Consider the following 27,902-nt stretch of genomic DNA (forward strand, 5'->3'; position numbering starts at 1 on the left):
GTATTTTTCTCATCCACAACTTTTTTCCTCATTATTCCACCAAGCATCCTTTTTCATATTCCCCATCAACATAATACCTCAAACTTTTGTGACACTCTGTAACAGATTTCTTTTTCACTCTGTTCCAAGCAGATTTGTCCTCCTCTTTCCATTCACTCTGGCAGGAGTTTCATCTATTGACTAATACTTTTTCATGTACTTTTCCTTCTTGCAATCATTCTACTTTCACGCTAGTTTCTTTCACTTCTTTCCTTGTCCATTTTCCCTCAAATTCCCTCTTGATGCTACCAAAAAATAGTGTGCCCCAGAACCAGACTATATATCTACATCTATTCCTTTGCCACATGTATAGACTTAAGCTTAAAGTATGTATTTTAAACAAGCAGACCTTTTTCTATGGAAATGCTTATCAGTCACTATTCTAATTCATTCTTGGGTCTTCAAATGGTCCATTACATTTTCCAGTATTTTTTTGTCTGTTCCCAGCCATCCATTTATGTCACCTTATAGAATATTTTTCCCATGGATTACATGCAATTAGAATTTTGCACATTTTTCTCCAAAAATCATGTCTAGTTCTTCCACTATCACCATTCATTGGAGCATAATATACAACTATTACCAATCTATGGATTCCTAGCTATATATGTACCCACAACAATCTATGTCATGCCAATTTATAATTTTGACATATACTGTTGTCCTTTAATTTATAATTATACCTATGCCTTCACTTCTCTGAATGTTTTCTTTAGCTTCACAAGATCAGGCCACATTCATTCAGACATATTTTCTTCCCATTCTTTAATTTCACAAATACACAGCTTTGTTTCATTTGTTAATTCATTTGTTTTTTTGTTTTTTTTACTTCTCTCACATTCCAAATTGCAATCTTCTACATGCCATGATTATCACCAGATGAGCCCATAGATGTTGACCTCTGCTTCCCATCATGGATCAAGATAGAGGTGTAAGCCAGTTTACCAGCCTTAGTTGTACTTTTGCCACATGTAACTTTCCCTGCTGATGGTAAGGGCAGTACCATTCAATCCTGGCACATTTTGGTCAATATCCCATAACCAGAGTCCAGTTTTACTCCAGACATGTTCATGCATTCTATAAAAGTTAGAACCTCTAATCTAGAGTATACTTTGCAAGCAACATAAATACTGTTGGCCACATTCTACCAACTCAGAGGTATATGCAGTGTACTGGCACATTCTCAGGACAGGAAGCATTAAAGTTTAATGTTTAATGTTACGCATTGGTGTTCAGCATTAAAGTACAAGTTTAATGTTAAACTCGTACTAAAATATTCACGGTGTGACTCATTATGCCTTTCCTTAGAAGTATTTGTCATTGTGTTCCATGGAGCACAATGCTAGGTAAATGTACATAGAACATTTCTATTGTGTTTGGCAACAAGCCATTCATATTTTTACTTATTGTTTAAATCAGCTTCCACAACATAATGTTCCTGTGCATTTTAAATGTATACTTTAGATGGGAAATCTCACATAATCTCACATAATTGTATTGGAGATGCTACATATTGAAATGTTCTGGAGCAGCCCATTCCAGACTTAGTAATCTCCAGATGTGTGGATTTCAGCTCTGCCAAATCCCAGCCAGCGTTACTGTTTCTGAGATTTAGGAAATATAAATACACATATATAAAAGGGTCCCATGTTCCAAAACAGATTTTTAATTGTACTTAACTAACTAAGTAAAGTTGGCCCATAACAAGATTGTGGAATAGTTAAAAATCTTTATCCATTGCTGTGCACTAGAACTGTATTTCTAAGGATGGAGGATTAATATCAGTTCGGTCTGGACTAGATCATTGACTAGACTAATGAAGACCTACGTACCAAGCAGCTATAATCTATTATTTTCCTCTAAGTTTTAAAATCCACCACTAAGATGACCTTTTCTAGTTGTACCGGGCTTGATAATACTGACGGGAGTCGGGAAGGATGGTGGATATAAAACACAAAGTCTCTCCCTCTACATGTTTTCTAAATGACTATCAATTTAATAAAGAATGGAATAAAGGAGATAAATCAAAGTGTTTCTCCAAGACCCCTAACAATTTTCAAATGATTAATGGAAAGGATTTAAAGATCAGTAATTCCTGTTGAATTTGCGGTTCAGCAAGTACAGCAGTTACCATATGTAGCAGGCTGGTACAAAAACGATTACTTTCCCTTCATCTTTGACTTTATCATAACTTACCTACATCTTGATGGTTCAAAATGGGGAAAAGGTATGTCAGTTGTATTGGAGAATGGGCACCAGGCAAAGGGTAGCTCCTTATCTTTTTGAGACAGATACATAACAATTAAAACCTTCATTCTGACCATATATAAAAACGATGTATAGTACAATGAACAGGTTTGGACATACCATTAAACTATACTTTAACATTATGCTTAGAAGGCCAACACTTATTCATTCTGCCTCCCATCTTCTCCCCAGCTCACATGACTGCTTTGAAGGGTGTCTCTTGGGGTCTGCGGACACATGCAGCTGTTTATTTCTGCTGGCTGTCCCAGAATAAGTGAATGGCAAGTGCTCAGTCTTTGGGACTATACAGTGGGCTGGATCAGATACTACTTGAACCTATTATTCTATGGCCAGGCAAGTTTCCCTGAAATAGTAGCATTCAAACGTTAGGGTCTACTTTCATACAAGTTTGTTTACGACCCTGTACACTGCAGAGGATTGAGAGCCCTGCTCTAAGGCACACATTTTAATATGTCCTTAAATCTTTTTTTCAGAGAATAAACTAGTAATAGATAACTTGCATTTCATTGTAGCTTCCTGCTGACCAGCCCTTTCTTGTCCTTTCTGCCTTTTCCTGCTATAAGCATACTAGTCAATGGTTACATGCCATAGAATGACTTGTTATGAATGAACAATTCTGTCAATGTCATTTGCATTTTCACTACATTGCTTCTCTTACAGTTTGGCTATGCTGTATAGGAAACAGAAAAGCTATATTCTTTTAATGTCCAGGCTTCCCAAAATAGGCACCTTTTACAAGCAATGTTTTACATAGGCAAATGCATTCTTGTGTCTACCTTTTTCTATTATATGCACCTTGAAACAGGGACATATTTCGTTAGTTCTTTGATGGTAGACACCAAGGGCTGTAGACTAGACGTGGAATAATAATAAAAAAAGTCCTGGAAGAAGACTCTTGCAAATCACTTCCATACTGTTGCCAGGAAAACTATAGAAACATATCCATGTAAATCTCTCAATTCACAGGAGTTACCTTTATGTACAGTATATTTCCCCAAAGCCTGTATTTTTGTACATAAAAGTTATGAAATTACGAGTTTTGAGTTATGAATTTCATCAGAAAATTTTGAGAAATGCAGATCTTGGCATACATATATTCAGGCTTTTTCTATAGACTTGTGAAGTCCAAAATGGACATATTTAAACAAATTTCTTATTCATTCAACTTTACGATACATCCACTATGCATATGTATTATAGTCAACTAATGTTCAAGCAAGTTTTATTACTGCTGCTAGCTTGGTTGTTTTTTTAGAGTTAGCTATGCTGGGAACAGATTGATGTGCCTTCTCCTGGTTTTGTTCTCACACAGTTCCTCTTCAGCTTCCCACTTTTTTTCTTGCAGATTCTTAAATAAAGCCATGTTCTGAATGGGAACATAAATCCTCTAAGTAATTCTGGGGTGTCTTTGGAACCAAATGCATATGTCACCCATGCAATGCATACATTTACTAGCAATGAGATTTCTGAGCTCCAGGTGGTTCCCAGGCTTTGTGGATTTAAAGGAAAGCAAGATGTGTGTGCTGTACTATTAATCTTTCAGTAGAAGAAAAGGAAAGAGAAATATGTCAAGCATGCATTATTGTTTCTCTGGAAGTTCTGAACAAAATCTCAAGCCAAGAATTCTTCTACCATTCTTGACTTGAAGTAGCAGCTTTGATCTCTTGAGTGTTAATTGTCATAGATCAGCACTGATGCATAAGTCCTGGAAAATCTTTGGAACCCAGACAGTTTACTACAAAAGTTGAAAGAAGTCACATTGGCCTCGCCAAAGAGGAAATATGGGATGGTGAATTAATAGTACAAAATACACAGTGACTAGTAATGTAAGGATATTGGTAAGACTCTTAACATTCTTAGGGGAAGGAAGAGAGACATAATTCTGATTTATTCAAATTCTGCTCTCTGAATAACATTGCAACCAAATACAAATAGCCCCAAATAAGGGTAGTGCATTAAACTTCATCTCCTCCATCCATGTAAACACAACATTAATACTGAAGAAATAATTAAAAAAAAATAAAATATCCAGTGTTGGGTTGCACGTCTATGTGTTAATGTTCCTTGTTCAAGATTCTCACCCATACTTCCACATACAATAATGGGAGTGAATTGAATTGATTCACTTCCAAGCAAAAACCATCAAGATTTTCCCATACTTTCCTCCCCCACCAATAGAACATTTCTTTTTGTTTTAGTTTAACAACACTTGACTGAATTAGTTTCCCAAAGTCTGTACTTCTGTGGTTCAGTCCTCTTGCTTAGTGATGATGTCCACTTACACCAAATGAATGTGCAGTGGAATTGCTATTGGACTGATTTTCCCCAACCACCTGAGTTTATTAATTAATTAAATATTAATACTTCCTTCCCAATAGCTTAGATTCCAATTTGACCTGTGTTGCAAAGAAATACTTTGAAAAAACCCTATAAAGTGGAAGCAAAATTGAAAGTGATAGGTATCTTCCCAGATCAGTAAAAGCACAGATCTTCTTGGGGGAATGGCTAGATATGGGAATACATATGAGGTGTGAAAGGATGAAATTTGGGTTTTTTAAAAAAAGGATATGAACAGAGCATGTGATAGTGGTGGGGAGTTGGAGAAGAGTCCATCTTGCAGCATAAGAGCAATGACTGAGTGATGCCACAGAAGTGCATACATAATGCTGTGAATATTCAGAATATAATATATCACAAATCCCATTGGTTGGATATAATTCCCATTCATCTGACAGGGGAAGTCTGGTTCAGCTTGTTTTATGGTGTTCTCTGTGGCTAGACGAAAGCTGTTTGACATAGGCAAATTCCTTTAATAAGAAGTTGGGGCTTTTTTTGTTCGTTTAATTCACAGGATAGTAATCTGAAGATCTTCCTTTACATTTCTTTTTTTAAAAAACTGTGGCATTATTAAATAGTAACATGAAAGCCTATATTCCAAAGAAGATCTGTGTGCAATTTTAAGAATAAAGATCTGCTTTACAGAGTTACTGCCACCCTGTATGCTGCCAACAGATGTGGGTAGTGCTGTCCCTCCCACCCCCATACATTTTGTATCCACCTCTTGGTCAATCAAACCAAAGTTTCGTGGGTGGTGGATGTGTGGTGCTTTTGAGCAACGTCCAGAGACATCTTGTTCCAAATCTCTACTGTTAGAACTGTTTGATGTGGTTTAAAAACAAAACAAAACCAAAAACAACCAAAGGTGTCCCACAATTTAAGAACGGGGTCCACACACATGAAACGGCTCCTCTTTTCAGTTTGCTTTCCAGTAAGAGTCTGGTGGTGCTAGCTGTTGTTCTCAGCCGTGAGATATTTCAATGCGGCAAAGCCATAACGGCGTGACATATCCTGCTGGAACTCTTCTTTGAGGGTCTTGAGACAAATACGGTACTGCTTGTTGGAACGGAATTTGGTGATGTCGAAGCTGGGCGCATGTGGCATGTGGATCATGTAGGCATTGGGGAGCACTGTGAATTCATATTCCTGAGGAAGACAGTCACAGCAGGAGTGAGCAAGAAGGCCAATGTCTTATAATGCTTTTTGTTCTCTCCCCCCTCCCCCATAGCCTTAAGCATTGCAAAAATTGGAAAACAGCAGGTATAAATGCAACACTGGCTCCTACAAAACATGGTCTGCAAATAAAAATCCTTTCTTAATTCCAGTGTAAATATCTCCCCCCACCCCACCACCCATTTCCTTTGTTAACTTAAATCAAGTTTAACATTGCATCTGCTTGGGGCTAGCCATGTTTGCTAAGCAGGAGTATTGTTAGGTTTTATAACCCCATGTGAGAAGAAGCTTGGTTAGTATGCACTCATGTTTGCTGATGTTTCTAAATCATGGCTAAGACTGGCAAAAGAAGGAAGTAGAGAATTTGTGTCAGAGTGGGAAGAGAGGACACTTAAACCATGGTTTAGGCCACTTTTGGAGCAATTACATTTTGCGAGGCAAATAGAAGTCTAATAAGCAAGCACTCTTCTGCTGAAATTTCACAGGATACGTAAAGAAAACTGAGTTCTGCTAAAGCTATCTGCTTAGGACAGAACTAGCACAGCTATGAGCATAAAGTGTTGAATCCTGGGATTTATCATCTGAAAGTCTGCTTGTATTTGCTGTAGAGCTACAATCCAGAACTGCCTAAGCAACTCTCAAGAAGCTTTTCTTTACAGAGAGATGAAACTAATATGAAATCACACTGCACTTATTGCAGGATTCTGGTAAAAATGAAAGCCTTTGATTAGCAACCCTTCAGTTTCTGAATGACACGTTGATGATAGATATAAAGTCAATGTTAGATCCAGCTCCTAGCTGGGCAAAGAGAATTTTGCAGCTTTGTTTTGCCTTCTGCCTAAAAACAGTGATCTTTTACAGACATCAAAGCCTTCCTCTGCTGCCCTTTCATCCTTCCTCAATTATGTTGCTATTCCAATTTTGCCAGGAGCAGTTGTTTCTCTTCACTGCTTACATATTTTATGGTAAATAGAGCACACCGAGGTATTGTTACTATGATAAATTTGGGAAGTAGAAGAAGAAAGAAATGTCAAACCATGGATGTGCCCATCAAGTCACCATGAGTTGAGCTTGCCTCAAGAATGTATTTATCCTTTAACTGCAGGCACACAATTCTACAGATCATAAGCAGGGGTATTTTCTCAACCCTGTTAACTTGATGCTCTTTTCACTGGAGGTGCCAGGGATGAAGCTGGGATCTCTTCCATGCAAAGCAGGAGCTCTCCTACAGAGCTACTTTTTCCTCTGTCACATCCCATCAAATCATCCCAGAGCAGTATTCTTTATTTCAATGAACATATTGATTCTAACCGAACTAGAAACAAGTAACCCAAAAACCAGTGCAGAGACTCTTGCAGAGCTAATCCCACTGGACCAACTGCTCTTCTGTTCTATACTTAGATGGATTTTTTGAAGGGAGAAAAGGTAACACCTCTTAAGAACATGCAATGGCTATGACTATTTCATCTGTATCTGTAAACTGTTCTATTCCTCTCCAAAAGAACTTTGCATTTAAAACTCTTGGGTTTGCATGTCTGTCTGTCTGTCTGTCTGCAAAACCATCCATTCAAAAATTAAAATTTCTGTTCCATCATAAGAAAGTTTCCTCAACGTAATTTGTTGAGTAACACGATTTGTTCACAACTGTTCATAACATTTTGAACATTTAATTATGTGTTTGACTTATATCCTATTTTTTTTCTACAGGAACTCATGGTGGTACACATGCAAATCTTCCTTCGTTTTGTTTCCACAACAACCCTGAGAGTTTAGTTCGGCTAAGGGAGAATGTTTGGCTCAAAATCATCCAATTAATTGCCATGCTTGAAGATGGAATTGAACTTTGGTCTCCCCAATCCTAGTTTATAATCTTGACAACCACAGCATACTGGTTCTCCATGGAGAAAAGTCTCCATTGTAGAACAAGAGGTTGCTAATTGACACAAATCTGGTCAACCTTGAAGGGTTGACAAGTTAAGTTTTTCTGTGGATTATTGAAGAGTCCTGGTCAAGGCCATCAAGACCAGCCCCTTGCTCAAAGAGGGATACAAATTTACACATTCTTAGAATTTTCCAGATATAGCTGTCTGTAGTTCTCTGGTTCATCCTTTCCTTCAGTATCCTAGGAAGCAATTCATCTGGCCCTGGAGATATAAACTCATTCAAAGTAAACAGATATTCCCTGATATATATATATTTAATTATGCTCAAGCTTTAACCTTGCTGCTTCATTCTACTCTTCAATATTGCCTGGTGGAACACATCGACTCTTCTTAGAGAGAACAGAAGGATCATCAGCACTTCCTGCTTACTCTGGGGCCAGGATGGCCAGCTAACCATCTCTTGAGGACAGGAATGCACAGTCATCCTTAACCTCTATTCATCTTCTCTTGCTCTGCATTAAAGTTAGTATTTCAAACATGTGTTGGGTTGGGCAGTGTTGTTACCTGCAGCTGTTCATTTTGTTATAAGTCTTCACTCCAATTGGCTACCATGCACTGTCACAGAATGCCCTTTGCAGGCAGGGCTGGTAAAAGGCTGGGCATATTTATATTATATTATATTATATTATATTATATTATATAATATATTATATTATATATTATATTATATTATATTATATTATATTATATTATATTATATTATATTATATTATATTATATTATATTATATTATATTATAATATATATAGAGGGAGAGGGAGAGGGGTTGGTTCACTAGTGGACCAGTGAAACAGTAGTCTCCCTCCCTCCCTAAGGAATATTACAAGACTTCTGCCACTTTCCCCTCCTAGCCCATGTGACAGGAAGAAAGGAAAATTGACATGTTTTCTTCCTTTTTATGTCAATGCTCCACTAGTGGACATATCAGATGGAAGATGTCAAATATGGATGGTGGCTCCTGCAAAAGGTCTGTCAGTTGAAACCACATGTCTTTAAATCTCTTCCATGGAAAGGAAAGTGATTGATGCTTGCTTTCCCAGCACAGATGGCAGAGGTAAAAAAACGGGGATCTACCAACTGGGGGTTGTGATAACTGTCATCTGCATAGGATGACTGTCCAGCATTGCTGTCAAATCTGAACACAATATCTTAAGCTGTCTTCATTTAAAGCTGTTTTCAACATGGAAGCCAAACTGCTTAAGACTGCTGTGTGAAAGAGTCCAGAGACAATATAGGAACTGAGAAGCTTCGTCTTTCTCTCATTATCTGTTAACATTTTGCCATTTTTACTGAGCAGCTGGTATACTGATACTTTTTCTTTCACTTGAGCAAAGCTGAAGAAACCTGTTTTATGTCCTTAGCATCCTTTGCCAACCTCAACTCATTCTATGCTTTAGCCTTTTTGACACCACATGTACAAAGACTCTGTTATGAATCTTCCTATTGCTCTCCTGAGAAAAGTTTGCCTCGTTTAAAGCAGTAAATGCTCCTTGAAAGGTAATCCAAAGTGTGAGCTGTATCTTTCCACCTGTTCTGGGAAACTATTTTGTGAATAGAGAAGCAAAGAGGCAATTTTTAGGGCAGATCTGCTAATTTAAGATCCCAGCTGTAAATGTAAAGGGGCTGGTTAGCAGCACAGTGTAGTTTAATTGTTCGCCACCTTTTGGCAAAATTATTACTGGATGGGGGAATGATTCTACTGGGTGTTGTTCGGCACAAAAACAATTTTTTCTCCCCGTCTTTCATTCTTGTCTCTAGGAATTAATTTGGAACACCAAATGTTCATGCCAAAACTTGAAGCTACCATTATGCATGGACATAGCAAAAAAACTGAGTGGGAAGATTCCTGGCTGTGTCAATATACTACATCTATTACCCCAGGACTAGCAAGAATAGGCTGGTTGGCTGTGCTAGCTAGAAGTTATGGGAACTGATGGTTAGGAAATCTGTTCTATCCTGCTTCCTGTTAACAATATCAATCAATTAATTTTTCAGATGCAAAGTGTACAACTTTTCATTGTTAGTGAATCCTAACAAGAGTGCACCCCCATAACTATGATGCAGTGAGAAACAAACCTTTCTGTAGCATCCTACACAAGCAGTACCATTTATATCAAAAAAAGAACATTGGGGAAACAATTTGCTGCAACTAAAATCTCCACTCCTCACCTGTGCATCCAATTCCATAATGTGTGCAACTTTATTCCAACCAAATCCAACAAACCTTCGGTCATATTCTGGACAATCCTGCCTTACCACAACATATGGCTCAAAATCTGCTTCCCATTCAACTCGATATGGTGTGGTGGCTGTTCGCCACTTGGCAAAGTTGGTTGGTGCATGCCCTTTTGTCCATACATGATACCTGGAAAAGATATTGTTTGGAAGAATCATTGATGGGAGTAAAACTTGGAAACAAACCCACAATGAGATATGGGAGAATACAGTTTGGTTCACTTCTCTTCACTTTAACTTCTTGGTTTGGTTCACTTGACAAGAAGTTTGCTTCATTTCTTCTTGACAACACTGCTGATGCAAAAGTCAGAAGAGGCTCCTGCACATGCACAGCACATGAAAGAAGTATCTTCCAAGTTTTCCATGGGCCTCAGAGCAGTGCAAAATGAGCAAATCTGGCCACGTGGCTTTGGTCTTAGAAACAAAGGCAGTGTGTTGCTTCAGGATGCAGCTTTGAGAACCTCAAACATGTCAGAGCCTTAGTGGACATTACCTCGAGGTCTTCCATTGACTTTTGGAAAATATTTGAAAATTGTAATTTTCTATAATTACAGAGAGATAGCCTAAAGAAAGTAATCATGACTTATGAAGAAACAGTAACTACAGCAGTTCTGGACTGTGACATTTAATTGCTAAGATTGTAAAAAATGGCAATTTGAGAAGATGTTGACATGCAGATAAATGCTTGAAAATGAGCTCAGCCACCATTCCCAGTGATAATGGCTTTTTCTTTTTAATTCAGTAGTTTGTTTTCGAGGCATGCAGAATTCAGTGGAGGTGCTTCTGTCATTATGGCAGAAATTTAGATCAATACAGGTATTAAATAAAAGCCTAGACAAATATTATCAGTGCCATCACAGCTATCATTTTGTTGCCATGTGCCATCTACACAATCCCATCTAGACAATCAATGCAATTTACAGGAAAGGATCCTTTATATTTTGTTAATCTTATCCATGTCACTGCCAGGCCTATCCAAGCACAGCTACTGCTCATGCCATTAAGACAATGATCAATACTTTTCTCTTGCGTTTATGCTCGATGTGCCATACCAGAAATCACTGATATGGGCTACTGCCACTCATCTATTGATTAAACCAGGACACCATTATGTAACCTGTTCAAATATTACATCATGCTCAAATGTTTACTTTAAAACTCGGTACAATCAGATAGACTTGGTATTTTATCTAGATTTAATTTAAATATCCAAGGTCACCATGAAAATCCTGTAAATGTTGGACTTGAAATTTTCACCTGACTTAACTTTGGAATCTAAGGATATTATTCAAGGTTTATGGATATGCTAACAGAAAAAGCATGTGTGCAAAAAAGAAATGTTCTGTTTCTGTTCTGTTTGGGCCCCAGGAAAATGAGTATCTTGCTTTGCAGTGATACCCAGGAATAATCTATGTATGAGGGAGCACACTGACTACAATCTCTAAGTTCTCCTATAAAATGTAAACATCACTCCTTCACAAGATTATATTTATGAATTGGCTGCCTCAGTGATACTGAAGACTCTTAATTTTAGCTGCCAAGAGTCTGTTGGATTTGGGCAGGGTAAAAATCTAATTAATAAATACATTTCAAGAATAGTTATTGTTACATGCTAATAACTTTTACTGAAAGCAGAAGATAAAGAGGATGCTTGTGTTTATTCTTTATTTGGGATATTTATTATTTCCTTGGGATACAAGAAGAGATGGTAAGATGAATAGTCCTACTGGATGAGGCTAAGGCCCATCTTAGTTCAGTTTTTTTTCCCTCATAGTGGCCAACAAGTTGTCTCTGAGGTGCTCACAAGCAGGAGGTGTCTTTCTCCCACTATTGTTCCACTATAAGTGGCGTTCAGAAGCATGCTGCCTCCAGTTTGAAGGTAACGTTACATCTTCAAGGCTAATGGCCCTTGATAATATGAGTGGATATCTGGACAGAGAATGAGAATACATTCCTGCTAGGGTCATGAGGAATCCATAAGAGAGTAAAATGCCCAAGTATAGCTCTACAAGGAATCTGGAGAGGGTTCATTAATCTATCAATATATTATTTGTGGCCTGTTCCAGCAATATATAAGTTTCTGTTCTCCCAAGTTCTTCATCACAGAACTGCAATTAACAAACAAAATAGTATGTGCATGTGTATCTGTATGTGTGTGTGTGTGTGTGTGTGTATGTATGTGTGTGTATGTGTATATATATATATATATATATATATATATATATATTCATTCATTCATTCATTCATTCATTCATTCTCAAGCTATCTTAATATTTCCCAGAAGTTCTCTTGAATCGCTATAGCAGCATCCACTCATTCAAGTCTTTTTCCTAGAATGAACCATAGGAAAGATTAATAAAAATAAGTTAAAGAGAGATTGCCATTGTTTTGTTTTGTTTTTTGTTTTATATTGGCACACTCTAATTGTATTCAAATTTGTTGACATGGACAGGTCATTGGTCAATACATATTGGTGTAATACAGAAGATTCTCCTTGGATGAGAGACTATGTAATGTGACTCTCTCCTTCTAAACTTCCCTGACTAATCAGAACAAATAATTGCATGATAAACAGTGTATTTGGAAGTATCTCAAATAGACTAGATTTAGAGCAGCAGCAATTAACATAGTCTGAAACCTTAGTGGAATAAAGCTGGATAGTTTAATTTTTCTCTACAGTCAGGGAAATGGCCAGACCTTTAATATAAAACCCTTGAGACAAATCTAGAATGAAGCCATCCATTATTCTCCATTACAAAGCTCTCATACTCAAAATATCCAGGCCACCACAAAATTTGCTGGAAGGGAAATAAAAGGAAGACATTTACAACAGAGAACTAATTTATATGTCTTGGATGCCCCAAAGGGAGAAAAGATAACCATTTTAGAAAACAGGTGACAAAAAAAAAGTTTAGAATGCTACAGGCATGATCAGCAATCACTGTCATGCAAGCTTTCCCCCACTAGTTTGGCCTTCAGTAGTTACTAACAACTAGTTAACCTCTGAAAATAGAGGCAGAAATTGTTGGTTGGTGGGCATGGGCTGTGAGAAGATTGGAGCAATCAGATGGACAGAGAAAAGTGTGTGAAGACTGTGCAGAGAGATACTGATCATTCAGAAGCCCAGCCCGCTTTTGTGATGTCTTGTTCTTTACAGAAAAAAAGAAAAAGGAAAAAACAAAAACCCCAGTGGGAAAGTAAATGCTATGCCTGTGGAAAATTTGATTGATGACGAAGCATAAAACTGAAGTGAACATTTACATGATCTTATTTTCTGGTAGATTTTTCTTTTAACTAGGGAAGGAACAGTTAATACGTCTTTGCAATTAATTAATAAGTCTTTGCAATTACTTGCATAGTTTACAAAACAATACCAGTAGATTTTTTTTTTTGCAGGGGTGTGTGTGATCAGGTTCTTTCTTTTTAAACAAATGTATAATCCCTGCTTTTTTCCACTGTTCAATTTGGCACATTGCGTGTTTGCGGGAAACAAGACTGAATGGGAGCAATTCATCAAGTGTTAAGGCCAAGCAATCAGAGCAGGTGGCCTCAAAAGAATCCTACCATTCAGAATGAATATTTCAGACAGCAGTTTTGCTAGATGGATCACATGTAATGTTATCCTAAAACAAACGGCAGGGACAGGGGAAGACAGATTTGCCATTCTGATAGGATTGCCAGCACATGGGTTCCAAACATGTTTGCTAGCACAGGACTCGTTGCAAAGAGCAAAAATGTAGCTAACATTTACTAGCTCATTTTTATGAATGTGGACAATTGGGTGGATATGGAAGAACAAGCTGAAACACACAGACACAGTGGAATTGCTGAATCCAGGAATGGGACATTCAGGATTCAGGAGATACTATTTCTCAATGAGATTATATTCCTCTTTAAGGATCAGCTTTATAGTCTGGGATTCCTCACGGATCCAGCAGAGACTTATATGCTGGTAAACTCAAGTATTATTATAATGATTTCTTAGTGGACAGACCATGAAGACTGTTCAGAAATTGCAGCTGGCTGAGAATGCAGTCTGGCTGCGTGGTTCTGAAAGATTACATATAGCATCCATATAATCCATATAATCAGTTTGACTGGGTACTGGTTGCCTTTTGAATCCAGTTCAAGGGTATTCACTATATTATATAAAGCCTTACATGGCTTTGGCTCAGATTGCTCACGGGACCATCCAGGAGACGACTTTGAACAGGGAACCTGTGATGTGTTTCATCCTGGGTTAATGATCAATTCTCCTTTTTCCGTGACAAGGCTCATGCTTTGAAACACATTGCAGCGTTATAAATCAAAACATCTTCCCTTCCTTATTAAGAAGCTAAAACATACTTACTGAAGCCTTTTAATATTAAATTCTTTTATTGTTCAGGGATAATTGTTTTAGTTCTTACTGTTCGATACCTCATTTTAAATTACATTTTTATGATTGCTGTTTATTGTATTTTATTTTTGTTGTAAGTCACCCTGACCCATTAACAGAGGGGATGACATCATAAACAAACAAACAAACATTCACATTCATACCCACTTACCCCACTGGGGGGTGGAAAAAAAGAGCAGATTCAGGACCTCCAGAAGATGTAAACCAACTTCCCATCAGGGTCCACAGTGATCTTATCTCAGAGATTTCTTACTGAATTTATTGCTTAGGGTCTAAAGGGGAAAATATAATATAACTACCCTCCCCCCAAAGTACCCTTTTTTAAGTCAAGCTCAGGACTACTATCTTCCTTTGGTTTATGCTCGGGAAGCATATCCCTGTCCCAAGACCACACCACTCTTTTGCAAAGATGCGAACTCTCTGAGTCATCTGAGTGTTGTTGTCTGTTCTGCTGTCCTTTTAAGATATGGAACTCTGCCTGGTGTCTGTCATCCTCTCCTGTTGGAACCCAGGCAGAATAAGGAAGAATCAGCAGCCTTCCCCAAAAGGTCTTTTTAGGGTTTATTTTCTAAAATTCTCCAGTCTTAATCTTTTCAAATTAAACCTCCAGAGAACCTCCTAAACCTCAAGGAGACAGTGTAAACGGATGGCTCATTTTAAATAATAACGGAGAGAGTTAGAACATGTTTTTAACCAAGGTTTAGAATATTTTCAAGGTACACTTGTGTGTGCCTTCTTTCGTAGCCAACTGCTTAAAATAGAGAGAGAGAGCGCAAATCTTAAATGGATTAAATACAGTACATGCAATACCTGAAAGTGAAGAGTGTTCCCATGTCCAACATAGATAACAGCTCTGCCTTTGACTTTGGAAAAGAGAGGCGATAACGGAGAGTTTCAAAAGCAGGTATAATTAGAGCTTTTCTTGTATTGGCTAAGTCCAGTTGGCCAACAGATTTCCTGGAAAAGAAAGAGAAAATGAAATCAATCAAATGTTAAATCAGCTTTCTCGAGGGAAGTAACAATACAACTGAAATATACTACAGATACCACAGAGAATGTTATATTTTGTCACCATTGAAATTTTAAATTCTCATTTACATTCAAAGCCATTTTGGATGCATTAATAATTGTCATAAACAGGAAGCACAACTGACAGATACTTCTAGTTAGAACTACAAAGGAAATTTCTACTTCCCTGATAGAAAAAAACACAAATTCTGTTCTACAGTAAATAACATTCAGATATTCACAAAGCACTTCTCTGAGTGTGAAAAATCAGGTTATTATTTTTTTTGCTTAAATTTTTAAAACCTCATCATTCATATGTTTATTTCCCCAATCCAGTATATTCAGATGTGTTTGTCTGTAAGAATTATCAGCCAGTCTTTGGCCATGCTGGCTATGAATTACGGGAGTTGTGGTCTGACCTATCTGAAGAGCACCACATTGTTCAAGATCTCAAGCAGCAATGTAAAAATGAACTAAGTTTCACTTCCACATCCCCTGGGTAATATGTTTCTGAATAAACTTTAAGCTTTAGATTTTTGTAATAGCTTCCAACAAATGGTTTCCTCTCAGGTATCTTTCTGCGGCTGTTTTATAAATGAGGTAACTCTTCACAAACTTTTCTGAAAATTATTTGAAGCATCTGCATCAAATTTCTTTTTCCCTGTGTAAAGGTTACTGAATTTTATCAGCCTCCCATTATAAGTTTTGGATACTTTTTCTCTGTTTCTTTTCTTTTTTTCTCCCCCTTCCATCAATTCTAATTGACCCAGGCAACTGTTTCTAAATAGAAAATTCTTTTACAACCCACCTCCTCCAGCTGCCATGATTATTCAGTGTTCGTGACACCCTTAACAATTCCACCCCCAGCTTTAAGTGGTACCTTCTTCTGTTGATTCGGCACAGAACTTGGTGTGACCGACAAGGTAGTAAAGCAAGGAGGAGGAGTACTGGAGCCATTTACGTCTCATTAAGTGCAGTTGGGCTCAGCCAGTTAATGTGCTTTCATACTAGTCTCATCTGCAGACCATCATTTCAAGTTTCTCAGCTGTCATAACAGACTTCCAGGATTTTATTTTGCTCACTGGAAATAGGAGTCAGAATAAGATCCCACACAGTTAGAAGAATGATCCCATGAAAGATCATTACAAGGAGAGGGCCATAGTTTGCCAGTAGAGCAAATGTGTTAATGCAGAAAATACCTGGTTTTGTCTAGTTAGGGGTGGAAAAACTCTGACATTAGAATTGCTGAATAAATGCTGTCAATTCTATAGACAAGTGCTTCTTAAAGTGTGTCCTGGGACCCCTGGGGCTCTCCCAGGACCCTCTCAGGGATCCATGAAATCAAAATTATTTGCCAGCCTATGTTGAAAAATAATACAATATTAAAATCCCATCAAACAATTGTGAGAAGCGGTAGCGGCAGCAAATCCATCAGTTTTAATTTTTAATACAGTAAGTATTGATAAATATAACCCATACAAACAAAAGCTCTTTTGGGGTCCTCCATAATTTTTAAAAGTTCCGAAGGAAGGGCTTCTGAGAGAAAAAGGTTTAAGAAGCATTGCTATAGATGATATTGGGCTAGCTGGACCAACGGTCAGAATCCATACTGACACAGCTTCCTATATTCCCTATACTGTAACACCTTTGTTCTCTAGGGCACTTTTGGAAAATATCCAACAGATACTCACAAACCAAATTGACCAAATTACTGGTCAAAGTGGCAGTAGACTGTTAAGTCAAACTAGTAAATCTGTACCCATACTGCACTCAGAAGCACTTTCCCTATTATGTTTCTCTTCCCTGCATTCCATTTTAACACTGTATGTTAAAATCAATCAAATGGAAAACATAAGTACTGTCTCACTCTAGTCATTAGAGCAGGGTTTTCCAACCAGGGTTCTGTGAGAGGTCACTAGGGTTTCCCTGGAAGATCATGATTTATTTAAAAAAAAAAAATTCAAATTCAGCAACTTCACATTAAAGAGGTAAGTTTCATTCTTTATTTTTAGTTTAAGAACACTGTCAGTGCATACATACAGGGCAACACATGAAATGAATATAATCATTTTGTAACTTCTGGCCTATATTTGAGCCCGAATGTGCAGGGGTTCCCCAAGGCCTGAAAAATATTTCAAGGGTTCCTCCAGAGTCAAAAAAGTTGAGAAAGACTGCAGTAGAGTGACTAGACCCATTTCTGAAAACAAAAGTTCTATCTTAAGACTCAGATATAAAATGCCCACTTCACTGCTGGAAAAAAATCTATATTACTCCAAAGAGGACAAAAGAGAGATAGATTTGCATATGATAATTTATATATACTGATGCACAGTTGGGAAAGAAATCTATTTCATTCTAAGGGAAAGCCTTAATTAATCTGTGATCCTTGCTTCATCTGCTGTTTCACTGCTCACTGTTGATGGGCAACTAACTTCTTTGTCTCCTTCGCTCTGATTCTTTAATTTGAAACTAGATTTGGATTGGCACTCCTTCAAATGTAGAATGTCTTTGAAGAAAGAACTGCCCTCTTACGCTGTTTGAAATAGAGGTGTGTTCTCTACAATATAGGATACTATCCAGACTTACATACATACCTATCCATCACTCCATTAACTTACAGATAAGGAACATTATGCAAAGGGCAGGCAAGAAGGAAGAAGTTGAAAGCAAAAGACATGAAATATGAAGAAAGGAAAGTAAATATCACTAAATCCAGTTTGCATCAGCACCATTCACTATACTGTCCATATCTGCCTATCCCTGAAAACCATCTTTGTTTCCACCAGGCCCATATGCTGCTTCATAATTGCCTTTTGCTTTTTAAACTATTAACCTCTCTCTTTTTGAGCATCTCATCAACTCCATCCAACTACAACTGCCTGAGTCTTCCCTTTCCTCTCAACCCATTCAGTCTTCATATATTGATTTTGTGGTTTGATTTGCACTCTATGTGATCAAACCACCCCAACAACCCTTCTACACGTATCATTGCATCTTAAAATATCTCTATCCTTTCCCTCCTTTTCAGTAAACCATCTACTAATGTACCCAAATTCATCTACCTGTTTTAGCTTTTCCCCATTTATGTAATACCTTACAATAATTCACTCAGTTTTCCCTGTTAAATGCAATTACGTTGGTTTTCCATGTATTAATTTTCAGAATCATAATCCTCATTGCATCATTATTCAGTTTATCCAACATTCTCTGCAAATCATCTGAGTTCTCATCCAACAATGCAGCATCATTTACATACAAGTTATATGTACATTCATGTCCCTGACACACCTCTATGATCACTACAAGCATTCCTGATACTTTTATACCTAAATACATTAAAGAAACAAAAATCAAACATCCTTTTCTTATGCCCTGCTCATTTTTATTTATTTACAATCACAGACCATTGTTGAACCATTCACTAAGAATTACATTTATTCTCATGCATACCTTGCTTCTGTCACAAACTTCCTTTCTGCAGTCAGCAACCAACTTTTAAGTCCACATCCAGGCAAAACATTCTGTAATCTAAACCTATTCACTTTATCACACTTTCTCTAAATCTATATATTCCTTTTCAATTTCTTTAATGAAAAACAGATCAACTGTTCATATTGCTAAGTCTGATTAAATGTAGACATTTCAAAAGCTGACTCAATTTTTGATTCAGTATTTTTAATTTATTTTTGTTATGTGCTGTAGAAAGCTTTGTTCAGCAGTTGTCAAAAGAAGCTTAATATGGGCCAAGTTATAAATCTGGCTATATCCTAGATGGCTATTTATTTCTAATACAATGCCTAAGAAGATTAGTACTAGGTTAGTACATAAATATCTGCTTTCAGTACATCCTCCTCCAGACTGCTGTTTATTGCTTCCCTCCCTCCAAAAGTCTACAAGCATCTTCAAGATATGTTTTAAGATGAACAATGAGAAGTGTTGGTTGGTTTTAACTGTATATGACTCGATCAAAATTCATACTTTTCAGTACCAGAGAAACTGAAAAGAAATGATCTTTTTTGATTTTGCATTTAAAACATTGCAGTGATTCAAAAATTCAAAAATGAATAAATTGGGGAAAATTCAGAAGACAAGAAAAAAAAAATCCCACTAGAATGTTGGCAAATGTGAATACATTAAATTTACAAAATATTTATATGGACATTTGTTGAAAATTGTTTTGGAAACAACTTTTTCTTGGAAATATTTGGATTTCATCAGAAAATGAAATAGGCATATTCGTTTAGTTTTAAATTTTAATAATCTTTTAATATATTGTTGCAAATTAGTAAGATCACAAATAATGAACAAGATGACTGAGTCAGAAGAAGAACGTGGAGTGTTTATTCAGGATCATAATGTTGCTCAGATAATTCCTCATTTCAGAGGAGCTGGAAGATCACGTCCAGGAGGAACTACAATTCACATAAAGAGGAAGCTGGGCCAAACAGTGTGGGAGAGAATGCAGTGGCTGAATTGGTCCAAAGAAAAGAAGATACTTGAAAATGCAAGCTAAGAGACCCAGTACCATTTGAAATAGTTTGCAGACTCTCCCAAAACCAGGTCTAGTAAGAGACATGCCCAGGTGCTCTGTTGGCCCTTTCATGTCCTGGAAACAAAACAATTCTTCTGCTCTCTAGCTCCTGTTTGTCACAAACCCTTGTACATCTATCTACCAAACACCTTGGCCTTGAAAACAACATGACTGCATTCTTGGCACCAGTCCCTAGTTTTGCACTTGGTAAGACCCTAGACTGATTTACCACAATGCAATTAATTTCTCTTGAGTATTTTGCATTTTGAGACATAAAGAGGACAATGGTGGTATTGTTGACGAAGTTACCATTATTTATAGTTTTAAAGGTTTTTAGAAAGTAAGGGATGGAAGCTCCTCTAGCTGAGGCTTTAGACAGCCATGTCCTATTGGTATAACACTGGCCTAATGCAGTATCTATACATCTGTATGTTTATGACATCCTTAATTGCCAAGGGAGCATTGTCCCTTGATTTCAGGTCAGGCAACTTTTATTTCTTGGGTTGAAGAATAATTTGAAAATAATTTTTGTTGCGCTATTTTTATGTTTCTTATAAGATAATGAACAGACGTATAGGTTAACAATGATGATTTTCTTAGTTTATTCCAAATATATTAGGGATTATAATCAGAATACTGAAAATGTTATTTAGAAGTTTGCACTGTAGCATTCACAGATTTCCTGAGAAGAGGAAGAGACACATTCAAGGCTACAGTGTTCATATTACCCTGCAGTACAGTAAATTGTACTGGTAGGAAAACAACTGTAAAGCAACTTAATACATTTTCCAAACTATATGTTTCAACCCAAGTGATAATGTGGCAAAATATTCCTAAGCTATTTTATGTCATAATATACAAGGAGTGGATTTGAATTTTTACTCATTTTGAATTTATACTTTAATTTTTTAATGAAATCTTTAGACCTTTATCAGAAATAACTTGTATAAATGCAGCAATAGTGCTTTGACTATCTTGGAAGAAAATTGCACCACTGCATTTGACAGCTGAGAAAATGCTATATATGGTAATTGACTCTATTGTTTAATAATTAATTTTAAGCATATGAAAGTGTTTAGATGTTTCAGCACTAAATGAACAAACATCAAGTTCATGAACTCTTCTACTTGAATGCAGCTGCTAAGAGTAGGACAGAAACATTCTTTTCGGGAGAAACACCAGAATTGGTTTTAGCTTTATTTGGCAACCCTGGTTGACACAATGGCAAAGCTCAGCATTGCAGAGGATTTCCCCATGTTCATTATTTTCATGTATTTCTTGTTTGGGAAGGGTGTAGGGGCAGAATGTCTTAAACTCAAGGTTTATTTGTATTTATATATGAAATTTAGTCACTGCCCAACTCACTCAGAGAGTGACTCTGGGCAGTTTACATAAAACAAGAATAAAATATTAGTTAAAATACAATAAAACAGTAAAACAATAAAACAATACAATAAAAACAATCTTCTTAATAAATAATATATTCCAAGAGATAGATGGTAAAAAGTTCTTAATTTAATTTCCAGGGGGTGTCTTCAGGGTGCTAACCACCCCCAAGGTTGGTTACCCCTCCTCACACCCCACGCGAGATGGCAGAGCTAGGTCTTTACTCCTTTCTGGAAGGCCAGGAGAGTGGGGGCCTGCCTCACCTCTGGGGGAAGAGTATTCCGTAGGGTGGGGGCAATGGCAGAGAAGGCTCTCTTCCTGGGACCCACCAGTCAACATGCCCTCTCTGCCTGACCGGGTGGGGCAGGTAGATGTAATGGGAAGACGGTCCTTCAGGTAACCTGGATCCATGCCAAGGCTGTTTTTCTTTTGGGAAAATACTGTGTCCAAGCACTAGAATCTGATTACAATTAACTATGTTTTTAACAGAAATAAAACAACTTCATAACTCAGTTTGAATCTGGCTTATTTTAGTAAAGTATAGTTAAGGCAAACCATAGTTTGTCTGGTTTGGACATAAATGTGTGACTAGTTAAACATGGATGCAAAAGCTGCTAACTGTAACATAAGACTGTAACATAAGTTTCTCTTCAACATTATATCAGAATAATGAGGGAAATATTTTAAGAATCTATGGTATGATTATGCAATATAGCTGAATACCTCAACAGATAGCCAAATAGTTTGACAGTATGAAAGCAGAGAAAAATAATAATAATTGAAAGCGGGTAGAAAAATAACCCCTCTTGCAAAACAAGAATTCATAAAAATCAAAGCTCTTGGACTCTTTGGCCACCAGATGTCCTCATTGCTCTGCGTATAGGAAGAAGGTAAGCAGAAAATCACTGGCGAGATCTAAGCTGAGCAAAAGACTGAAGACCGTGAAAACCAACATTCACATTTACTACTCATACAATACACACGGATGTCATTCCCCCCTTCACCTCCGAAGTCCAGTACGGTAATTATTCTGCCTTGACAAGATCTTATCTACGCTGTTTGGATCACAGCTCTACTTCCAAGGTATAGTGATGGGTTAACAGTATGTCAGAGAGATAACAACTTCAATAACATTTTTCACAGCCACTCTGTTAAAATCATCCTGGAAGCACAGATATTGGAGATGGGAGTGACCTATAAATCATCTGGCCCATTGCCATGCCCAAACAGAATGTGACTGTACATTTATTGAAGTTTTTAACTAATTCAATGCTGAAGTTGGCTTAGAAATGGAACTGTCCTCCACTTCTTTGGGAATACATTTTGTAAAACAAGCTTCACTATGCTGGTTCTCTCCAGATGTGCTGGACTTCAACTCACATATCTCCAGGTAGCATGGCCATGCTGGTTGGGAATTATGGAAACTGGGAATCCAACACATCTGGAGGCATCACACTGGAAGGCTGTTCTAGTGATACAATTCTGAAAATTAAAATTAATTTCATGTTTTTAAACATGGTGGCCCCTCTCTAACACCAAACTGTATTTTTTTATAAAAGATTTTGACTTAGAAATGCAGATTATTTTCTGAATGTATTTCCCAGATACCATGCTTTCAGGAGATGATTAGGAAAGCAGGATGCCAACATTCCAAATATAGTCATCTGTACAATCCTTTAATTTTGACAAAATTAGGGTAGATCATGCTTTGAAAAATGTTAAGAAAGAAGTGTTTTCAGCATCATGCAATCATAGCAGTTATCTGCTATTCATTAAAGCAGTCCAACTTTTTTCAGGTTCCATACATGCCTCAAATAAATATACCGCTGCTGTAAGAGCTACATTAACTTTAATGACCCCCTTCTTACTCATTTATCAAGATTTGCACCTCCTGAGGGTAAGCAGTATCTTAGGAGATTCTCAGGCATGGAGCTTCTCCCTAAAATAGCAAGGCAAAAACCTGTGGCGTTAGGCCCACATGCAGGCTTTGGCCTAATTTAGATCTCTGTCCTTGAAGGGAAAAGAGGGAGGAAGATACAAGAATAGAGAAAGATGGGACATCAGAAAGATTAAAAGGCTGTTGGATTGATAAATAAAGGCACCGGATGTAAGACACTAGGTGCCCCTCCCCATTTTTGGAACTGTTTTTCACTTCTTTCTTAAGCCACAACAACCATTATCCTGCAGCCTCTAATACATTAACCCCCACCCCAGGCTGTGAACCTCACCATGTACAAAATTGTCCACCCCTGCCATACTACTAAATCATATCTTTGTTTGTCTCTTATACTTCTCTGGGCAAACACAACATACAAAATAGATAAAACAGATAGAAGAGATACAAGCCTGTATCTTCTGACTGATTGTTGCCTCCCAGTCCCAGGTATGTAACCCCTATATACCTAGCAAGGAAATGTCCCTCAACTGACATAGATAACTTATCTCTATCAAAACTTTGCTTAATGACTGAAAAATGCATGCATTACTGTCCCACCTTTTCATTTAGGAGTTTAAGGTGTTTTGCACCGCATTTCCTCCTCCTATTCCCCCCCACCCCAGCAATGCTGTGAGGTGGATAGGCTTGGAGAGAATGATTGGCCCCAAGTCCCCCAAGCAGTTTCCATGGATGAGGGTAGACTAAACCCTGGATCTCCCCACTCCTAGTCCTAATCACTATACCACACTGGCCACATTGTTTGTGAGAGGAATGGTTTGGGGGTTTACCTGAGGTACTCATAGAGTCCATACATAGGCAAGAAGTCAATATCAGACAGAAACATGTATGGAGTGCTGATGTGTTTCATAGCCACATTCCGCAGGAGATTCACAGGATAGAATTGTCCCTCTTTATACACTATGTGATATCCAACATTGTGTCGGCTCATAAGGACCTCCGAACCTTGAGCGTAGCGCAGAAACTGTTGGGCCTCTGCATCAGAAAGATAGAGTGCCAAACTGATTGGCCCCTCCCAGTGTTTACAAATGGCTTCAAGCATCTGCAGTCTAAGAAGAGAGAAAGAAAGAAAGGGTCAGAAAAGGACATCTTCATTATTTTGGTTGACATAAGCAAGCCTTTCTGTCTTGGTGTCAATTTCAAAAGGGTAAAGTTGTGTTCAAGTCTACCATGGTCTTGGTGACTGTTTGGAGACATCCATACATTTTTCTCTTGGCACTATATGGGAATGGTTTCCCATTTCCTTCCTCTAGGTTGTTTTTTGACTTCCCACCCTGAAATTCCCAGCTGGTCTCCCATCTAAGGACCAACCTGAATCAACCCTGTTTCAGCCAGATGTTACATAGTGCAGCTCATTACAGATTCACTCAAGAAAACAAAATGAAGAAATCCTTTGCTCAGCATGGTCTGTGTAAAAACATTGGAGATTCAAAGCCTAAGAAAGAACTACTATAGTACAATGTCTACTCTCTCTAGAAAGGAAAAAACAATAATTTTCAAGTCTTTATATCTCTGAGAGCAGGGAAAGAAACAAATGCAGCAGTTTTATGTAATTGTTGCAGAGGAAAACATGTGTTTTTCTGAAGCAGTGAAAACAGATAAGCCAAGAAGTAGGAAGGGATAAGTAATTACTTCACTGTTCATGTTATTATATTCACAAGCAACGCAAGGCCAGTGTGGTTAAAAAAAAAGCTTGATAAATTAAAAAAGGCAAAAATACAAGCTCCATCAAACAAATAATAATAATAATAAAAATCTAATAGTAAAAAGGTTTGTTTTGTGTTCAGGAAAACAAGGCTTTCTGGTTAAAGATGGTGAATCACAAATACCCACAGAAGAAAACATTAATGATGAACATTTTAAACAATTTATCTCCAAGATATGCCATGGGTGTTTAACAAACACAATACAATCTTGCAATTAATTAACACCACTGCAGTATAATCTGAGTGCTTCCAGGAACTCTTCCCATTCTTAGTAGATTCAATTAAAATGCATGATTATGAAGATATAAATGCTGAAAATGAATATTCAGATGACTTTCTGTGAAGTTGTTTTTATTCAGAGATGGAATAGTTTTCCTGTTTCTTTTGCTCTGTTAATGTCAGGGAGGGAAAGGTCCATCAAAACCCACATCATTTCAGACATCCTATGAAATAAGTAGCCTTATTTCCAGAATTCACTCATTTTGGGAATAAGGCTGCTTTCAGCCTTGGGCAAGAAAGAGTATGCCTTTAGTGCAATTGTGAGGAAGAAATCAGAATCATCTGCTGCCTGGTTACATTAACCACTAGTGGTATGCAAGATGTTTTGAATTTAAAGCAATAGTTTCAAATGTGAATGGTTTGAAATGTTTTGCTTGCTTGCTTGCTTGCTTGCTTATTTATTGAGTTTATAGAGCCATCCATCTCACTGCAGTGACTCTGGGGAGTGTACAAAGATTAAAGCTACCATCACAATACTGTATAACCCATGAAAGCCACATCACCAATGAGATCAACCAACTGCCTAGCTCAAATGCCTGGGGGAACAGCCAGGTCTTCATAGCCTTATGAAAGGGTAACAGGGTTGGGGCCATCCCGATCTCTGGAGGGATGCTGTTCCACAGGGCAGGTGCAGCCAGAGAGAATGCAGGACTCCAGGTTCTAGCAAGGTGGCATGGTTTGGTGGAGGGGATGCACAGCATGCCTTCCCTGTTAGACCTGGTGAGGCAGCAGAAACAATGGGTAGTCCTGCAAATAGCCTGGCTCTATGCCATGTACAGCTTTATAGGTGGTAACCAGCACCTAGAATATCTCTACTAACTACAGTATAAGTCACAGTTGGGCCGAGTGATGTTATGGTTTATTGAACTAAGCCAAGAACAGACTATGGTCTCAGATAATGTCTTGTTTCAGTAAGTCAAGTTTAGAAGTAATGAGTAAGTGAATTGAATTTAAACAAGGAAACAATAGTGGCCAAGCCAAAAAAGACAGAATGAAAGAAGAACTTATGCTGAAGCCAGTTCCTCCTGTGTAATGTGAACTATAGGAATTAGAATTACATCCAAACTGGTTTTGCATGGTCCAGTTCAACACAAAGCTCCTCCATGTCTAGTGCATTACAATTATTTATCTCAACTGTGGAGAGTTTCAGAACTTCAGGGAAAACTAGTTATTAATATTTGCTTAGACCTATTTTGGTTGTTAAGAATTGGGAAATATTCATGAACAGTTTATTATGATTTAACTTCAACATCTACCACTGGATAGGTCTATGGTGCTGCTTAGTTCCTACATGAACTGCTGTAATTTATTACTGATAGTATTTTCCATGAGGTGGATGGGATGTTTTTAATGCCCCCTTTTGCCCTCTACCTCCCACCTTCAGATGATTAAAAAAGTTGTTTCAATAGAGTGTAGATCTTAAAGATATTATCTAATATAATATTTGTACTATATAGATAATATTTGTAAGCTACCTTTTCAATTCAAAATATGTCAAAATATTTTAAAGTGTCAAAAATATTTTAAAGCACTCTAAACTACTCTGAACCAAAACTATCCAGAATAGTTCATGAGCAACTGGACGCAATTCTGAATAGTCATAATCGGACTATAATAATCAGACCTGAGACTGGGGGTGCAGGGGATTTTCAAAGAGCAGCAAAAGCTGTAAAGCAAGAATGTTACCTGAGGCCATTTCCACACTAGTCATTTATAGTGTCACCAGCCACCGTGGTGGAGATATAAATCCCATCTTCATTACTGATACATCAGCAGGTCGATGCTATAAATTATGGGTGGGAAAATGGTCTGAATCATTCAAAGGACAGCATTATGTAATGGATGGATGCCATAAGAGAAAAGGACCTAAGAAGAGTATTCATATTTTTTTTTCTCAATACAGATGTGGAACTGAAACCACTAACTGGATTGTTGCAGGAGGTGTATCATATTAGCTTACTAAGCTGAGGAAAGTACCCACTTAATAAAACACAGGTGAGATTATATTTGTCCACACAGACCTGGTATGGTTGGGGCCTTCAGACTAAGAATTCAGTGTAGTAATTGTCCTGATCAACTCCTCATGATGTGTGAACTGATCAACTAATTCCCTCATGGTATGTGAACTACTGACTTGGAAGTTGGTTCAATTTCCTCACTCCCAACCCTAGAGGAACCCATAGACTCTTTCTTCTGCTCCTTGATATTTTTCTCCTCCCTGTCCACAAGGGGAGAAGTGGGGAGTGAAAAAGGTGATAAATAGAGGGTTTACTAGTCCTCTGAGTGGCACTTGTTCCAATTGTACCACTCCGGATTTTTTATTTTATCTCCAGAGTGGAGGGGGAATAAAAATTAAAAAAGGAAGGAAGCTGGAAATGCAGCCTCCCAGACACATCACAGCTCATTCTATTAACTGAGAGAAGGAATGACTGAGTTGTTTGAATTGTGTGAACATAACTGATAAAAGGCAAAAGGAATAACAGACCATTGCTCTAATGAGTAGATTGAGTTTCTAGTCTAATATTTCTTTGTAAAAGGAGATCTGTGTTAGTCTATGGTGGCAAAAAAGAGAGTCATCTGGTAGCACCTTTTCCAACTAACAAATACTTTTATTCATGAAAGGTTATGCTTTTTAGTAAAATTT

General features: G+C 37.5%; 1 protein-coding gene across 2 annotated transcripts in view; it reads right to left on the reverse strand.

Annotated features, from left to right (window-relative positions):
* Positions 1 to 4,178: 4,178 nt before the first annotated feature.
* LARGE1 (LARGE xylosyl- and glucuronyltransferase 1) overlaps positions 4,179 to 27,902 on the reverse strand; it is a 258,945-nt gene continuing 235,221 nt past the window's right edge. Inside the window, exons 11-14 of one of the 2 annotated variants that reach the window (XM_063309514.1) lie at positions 24,044 to 24,322; positions 15,205 to 15,351; positions 9,930 to 10,125; positions 4,179 to 5,790 (exon numbers count right to left, since the gene is read on the reverse strand). In XM_063309514.1, coding sequence (XP_063165584.1) covers positions 5,593 to 5,790; positions 9,930 to 10,125; positions 15,205 to 15,351; positions 24,044 to 24,322 — 820 coding nt within the window. In that variant the 3' untranslated portion in view covers positions 4,179 to 5,592. The remainder of the gene's footprint in view (positions 5,791 to 9,929; positions 10,126 to 15,204; positions 15,352 to 24,043; positions 24,323 to 27,902) is intronic. The other variant, XM_063309515.1, reaches the window with a different exon arrangement.

The sequence above is a fragment of the Candoia aspera genome, chromosome 7 (assembly GCF_035149785.1).
Source record: "Candoia aspera isolate rCanAsp1 chromosome 7, rCanAsp1.hap2, whole genome shotgun sequence".
NCBI classification, from domain to species: Eukaryota; Metazoa; Chordata; class Lepidosauria; order Squamata; family Boidae; genus Candoia; species Candoia aspera.